Source organism: Indicator indicator, chromosome 29 (genome assembly GCF_027791375.1).
Source record: "Indicator indicator isolate 239-I01 chromosome 29, UM_Iind_1.1, whole genome shotgun sequence".
Classification (NCBI taxonomy): Eukaryota; Metazoa; Chordata; class Aves; order Piciformes; family Indicatoridae; genus Indicator; species Indicator indicator.
Genome location: NC_072038.1, coordinates 390,116 through 395,011, shown reverse-complemented (window position 1 = coordinate 395,011; position 4,896 = coordinate 390,116). Strand labels below are relative to the sequence as shown.

General features: G+C 58.4%; 1 protein-coding gene across 1 annotated transcript; it reads left to right on the top strand.

Annotated features, from left to right (window-relative positions):
• Positions 1–954: 954 nt before the first annotated feature.
• Positions 955–2,901, top strand: MFSD6L (major facilitator superfamily domain containing 6 like). Its single transcript, XM_054394003.1, has one exon. It carries the CDS (start codon positions 955–957, stop codon positions 2,899–2,901), a length of 1,947 nt encoding a protein of 648 aa, XP_054249978.1.
• Positions 2,902–4,896: the final 1,995 nt, after the last annotated feature.

Below are 4,896 nucleotides of genomic sequence, written 5' to 3'. Positions count from 1 at the left end.
GCTGAGGTGAACTGTGCTGAGCACTGGTGCTCAGGTGGCCATACTGAGGGGACTGAGTCTGAGGGGAAGGAGGATCATGAGGCCAGGGCTGAGGAGATCGGGGCTCAGCCTTATGGCTGAAGGCTCTGTTTCTGGGGTGACCACGCTGAGAAGACTGGGACTGAGGAAGCTGAGGCTGAGAAAACGGGCTGAAGGGACCCGGGCTGAGTGAACTGGGGCAGAAAGGACCATGGCCGGGGGTCAGGCATGAGGTGGCCGTGCAGAGGAGATGGCAGCAGAGAGGACCGAGACTGTGGAGATCAGAGCTGAGAGGACCGAGGCTGAAGGGGACCGGGGCTGAGGGGACCCGGGGCTGAAGGGGACCGGGGCTGAAGGGACCCGGGGCTGAAGGGACCCGGGGCTGAAGGGACCCGGGGCTGAAGGGGACCGGGGCTGAAGGGGACCGGGGCTGAAGGGGACCGGGGCTGAAGGGACCCGAGGCTGAGGGGGACCGCGGCTGAAAGGACCCGGGGCTGAAGGGACCGGGGCTGAAGGGACCGGGGCTGAAGGGACTCGGGGCTGAAGGGACCGGGGCTGAAGGGGACCGGGGCTGAAGGGGACCGAGGCTGAAGGGACCCGGGGCTGAAGGGGACCGAGGCTGAAGGGACCGGGGCTGAAGGGACTCGGGGCTGAAGGGACACGCGGCTGGGGAGCCGGTGGAGAGGGAACAGTGCAGTCGCGGCCGTTCGCCTCCTGGCCGGCAGGCGGCGCTGTTCTCCCGTCCGCCGTGTCCTGGTAACGGGGCGGGGCCGGGGCGCGGCTCCGCCGGCAGCGGCAGGTGCACGGCCGGGGCAGGAACCGGGCGGGCGGCGGCGGACACCCGCACCGGGCAGGTACGGTCACCGCGACCCGCAGGGCAGCCGGAGGGACGTGTCCGCCTCTCCGGTGCCCGCGGGAGGAGCATGCTGCGGCGCCATGAACGAGCAGTGGGATGTCGGCCGGGCCCTGGCTCTCTCCGGCCTGTTCCGTGTCCTGCAGGGCGCGGGCAGGGCCTGCGCGGCCCCGTTCCTGACGCTGTACCTCCGGCACCTGGGGCTGCCGGCTCCGCTGGTAGGGGTCGTGGCCGGGGCCCAGCAGCTGGCGGCGGCTCTCTGGACTCCCCTCTGCTCCCGCTGCCCCAGGGGCCGCAGCAAGCAGCGGCTGCTGGTTGCCGGCACCTTGCTGGGCTCGGCGGGGGCCAGCCTGCTGCTCACCCTCATCCCGCCCGCCGACCGCGGCGCGGCCTTCAAGTACTGTAACGCCAGCCAGCAGCCGGGGCACCGAGCGGCGGCCACCGCGGGGCCGAGTCCGGGCACAGGTAGCGACGGTGTTTTAAGCAGGAGTGCTGTGAGCAGCACCCGAGCTGCGTCCAGAGAAGCAATGGAGACAACTGCTGGTGTCCTCTTGCTAGCGAGCAGGGAGCCAGCGCTAACCAGTGCTGCCTTCCAGGGATTAGCTGGCCTGACAGATACCCCTGAGAAAAAAGGGGGTGGTGAAGGTGATGCAAAGACAAATGGCTACTTGGATGGCCCCTCCGGCTGGACAGCTTCTGTGAAAGCAGTTAACTGGGAGACACACCAACCAGAAGTGCTTCCTGCCCCCAGACCTCCAGAGCATGGGCTTGAGAAGGAAGTGAGCAGCCTGGGTTCTGCTGCAATGGATCCTGCTGAGAGCGCTGAAGAAAGCTCTTATGGGACTGAAAGGGATGAACTCTCCTTGTTTGCAACAACTCTTCCTACTCTTGGAGCTGCTTACGTGTCTAGAAACCTTTCAGACCACCAGAAGGACGCTGCAGATGTCAGCTTCGAGGCACTGCAAAACATCTTCCAGGACAGAGAGAGTCAGATTTTTCTTCTGGTGCTGGGTGCTGTGGTGGTTTGGGAGCTGCTGGCTACCTCTCTGGAACGGGCAGTGGACGAGAGTCTCTACCAATACCTCGACTTTGTCGACGCGACCGACAGGTACGGCAGGCTGTGGATCTGGAGCTACGTGGGAGCGTCTGTAGGTGCCTGCAGCATCTCCGTGGTGGTGGATCGGCTGAACTGCTTCCTCAGCGGCTCCACCCCCCGCCTGGCTGTCCATTTCTATGGCTATGCTGTGCTGGTACCGCTCTCCCTGCTCGTCAGTGCCTTTTTCCCCATCCACGTTCCCAAGAAGCCCGACCGCGTTAACAGAGCGGCCAAAGCCCTGGCGCTGCTCTGGAGCGAGGGCCGAGCCTTCCTCTGCGCCCTCACCGTCTTCCTCACCGGCGCCGCCGGCTCTGCCTTGCACAACTTCCTCTTCTGGCAGCTGGAGGACCGAGGCAGCAGCGAGCTGTACATGGGGCTCTCCGTGGCCGTGGGGCTGCTTGCAGAACTCCTGCTTTATTTCTTCAAAGGCAAGCTGCTGAGGACTTTTTCCAGCAGCAAGATCGTCGCGGCCAGCCTGAGCCTGCTGGCGGTGCAGCTTCTCTGCTACTCCTTCTTGCGGGCTGCCTGGCCAGTTCTCCTTCTCCAGACCTTGTCTGCCTTCAGCGGCGGCGCTCTGTGGTGGGTGGTTAACACCACCGTGGATGACATCAGCACTCCGGGCATGGAGAGGTCCCTGCACGCCGTTCTCCGGGACCTTTTCCACGGTGGAGGAGCAAGCCTGGGCAGCGTGGCAGGGGGATTTATCGTGGAGCACTTTGGCCTGGCAGTCCTGTACAGGGCCTGCTGCGTGGCCCTGGTGCTGTGGCTCTTCTTCTTCCTAATTGTCCAATCCAAATTGCCACGGCAGAAAAAAATTAACTATTCTCGGCTGCTGGCTGCTGATTCCAGTGATGTGAGTGACTCTGATGAGGAGAACGAGAGGGACTGGCTGGTGAAAGCTATGAGGGAGGAAAGCTTTCACAGGAGCTGGTAACAACAACAGCATGGGACCAGCTGATCTGGGCTTGAATGTCAGGGGTGGGAAGGTGGTGTCAGGGAGTCGTTTGGGTTGGAAAAAGACCTTTCAGGTCCTCCAGGCCAACCTTTTAACTCCACCAAGGTTGGTGCTAAACCATGCTCCTCAGCACCACATCTCTGCCTCTTTTAAAGCCCTCTAGGGATGGCCATTAAGTCTGAAGTGCTAAATATAAACTGTGTCTGTCTGGCAGGGAAGGGTTTTTTAATTTAACAAAACCCTTAGGACTTGAAAAAAATTCTTAATTTACAGCACTCTTGTGGTAATTTTGCCTTTTGAACTTCATGATTTCTGCTTCCAAAAATCATACAAAGTGCTTGAGGATCACATTTGCTGAAAAGAAGGGCAAACTTGGATGGAATTCTTGCTGCCCAGAGCTGATACTGTGGAAGCTGTGAGCTGTGCAGAAGCTGTGAGCTGAGCAGAAGCTGTGACCTGTGCTTCCACACAACCCAGTGAAGAACTCTGCAGCGCTCAGAGCACACTGAACTTCCTCAAGGTGCTGTGTCTGGCAACTCCTTTCACTGAATAAGGGATGTGAATTAAAAAAAAAAAACAAAAAAAACCAAAAAAACCCAATGGTTCATTTGCTCTGCTTTGATTTGTAGCATGGAGTTTTGTTACTGTCTGGGGATGTTTTGGGGATTCAAGCAGTGAATGAAATGAAATGGAATGAGTCAATTGAAGCTTCAGGAGGGTAGGTTTAGGCTGGAAATTAGGAAGAAATTCTTTCAAGTGAGGGTGGTGAGACAGTGGAACAGGCTGCTCAGGGAGGTTGTGGATGTCCCCTCCCTGGAGGTGTTCAGGCTGGATGAGGCCTTGAGCAAGCTGGGCTGGTGGGAGGTGTCTCTGCCCATGGCAAGGGGTTGGAACTAGATGATCCTGAAGGTCCCTTCCAACCCAACCCATTCTGTGAAACACTCACCCTGTGTGCTCACAGTGCTGCTGGCTGTCCAGATTGACTTCCTCATCTTTATTTACCTAGGGTGGCACCTCCCATTCAGGGGGACAAGGAAGTTCAGTTGCCTGCCCTCCTGCTCAGAGCAACACAGGGCAATGTCTGTTCAGAAGGAGCATGACTGAGTTGATCTGGTTGAAGCTAGGTCAGTCTGGCCTGAGGGCAGCCCTTTTGTTGTGTTAACCTATTTGGAACTCTATCTGTGTCCTGAACAGGGCCTGCCAAGTCCAGAAGGATCCTTAAGATGCCTAATCTGCCTTGCCTTAACCTCAAAAGCACACAGATTTCAACACCTCTCTGCTTACAAGTGGAAAATGGGTGGCCTGATCTCATTCATAGATATGTGGCAGACCTTAAACTGGGCTGGTAGAGAACCTTTGAGCCTTATAGGCCTTTCACCTGCTGCTGTCAGGTGCTTAGGTGCTTCCTTGGTCAGTGAGCTCCATCATTCCTCTGCAGAGGGATAGATTTTAATAACATCTTCCTAATGGTAGCCATGAGACGGCTGCAAAAAGCAGAATAGAAATCTAAAGGCCTTTTTAATATGGAATGTGCCAAGGGCATTGCAAGCTGTCCCCCTGCTGCCTTCACAGAATCTCAGAATCTCAACGTGGTGTGGTTGGAAGGGACCTCCAGGGATCACCCAGTCCAACCCCCTGTTCAAGCAGGGCACCCACAGCAGCTTGCCCAGGAGCACAATGCCCAGGGGGGGCTGGAAGCTCTGCACACAAGGAGACTCCACAACCTCTCTGGGCAGCCTGCTCCAGGCCCCCAGCACCCTCACAACAAAGAACTTTCTCCTCCTCTTCAGATGGAACCTCCTGGGTTCCAGTCTGTGCCCATTGCCCCTTGTGCTGTCCCTGGGCACCACTGAGCAGAGTCTGGCCCCAGCCTCTTGCCCCCCACAGCTCCTTCAGCTCTTGCTGAGCATTGCTCAGCTCCCCTCTGGGGCTGCTCTTCTGCAGGCTCTCAGCCCCAGGGCTCTCAGCCTTTGC

Bases quoted from the DNA above. Each gene is read 5' to 3' on its own strand.
- MFSD6L (XM_054394003.1), top strand. From the start codon at position 955: ATGAACGAGCAGTGGGATGTCGGCCGGGCCCTGGCTCTCTCCGGCCTG.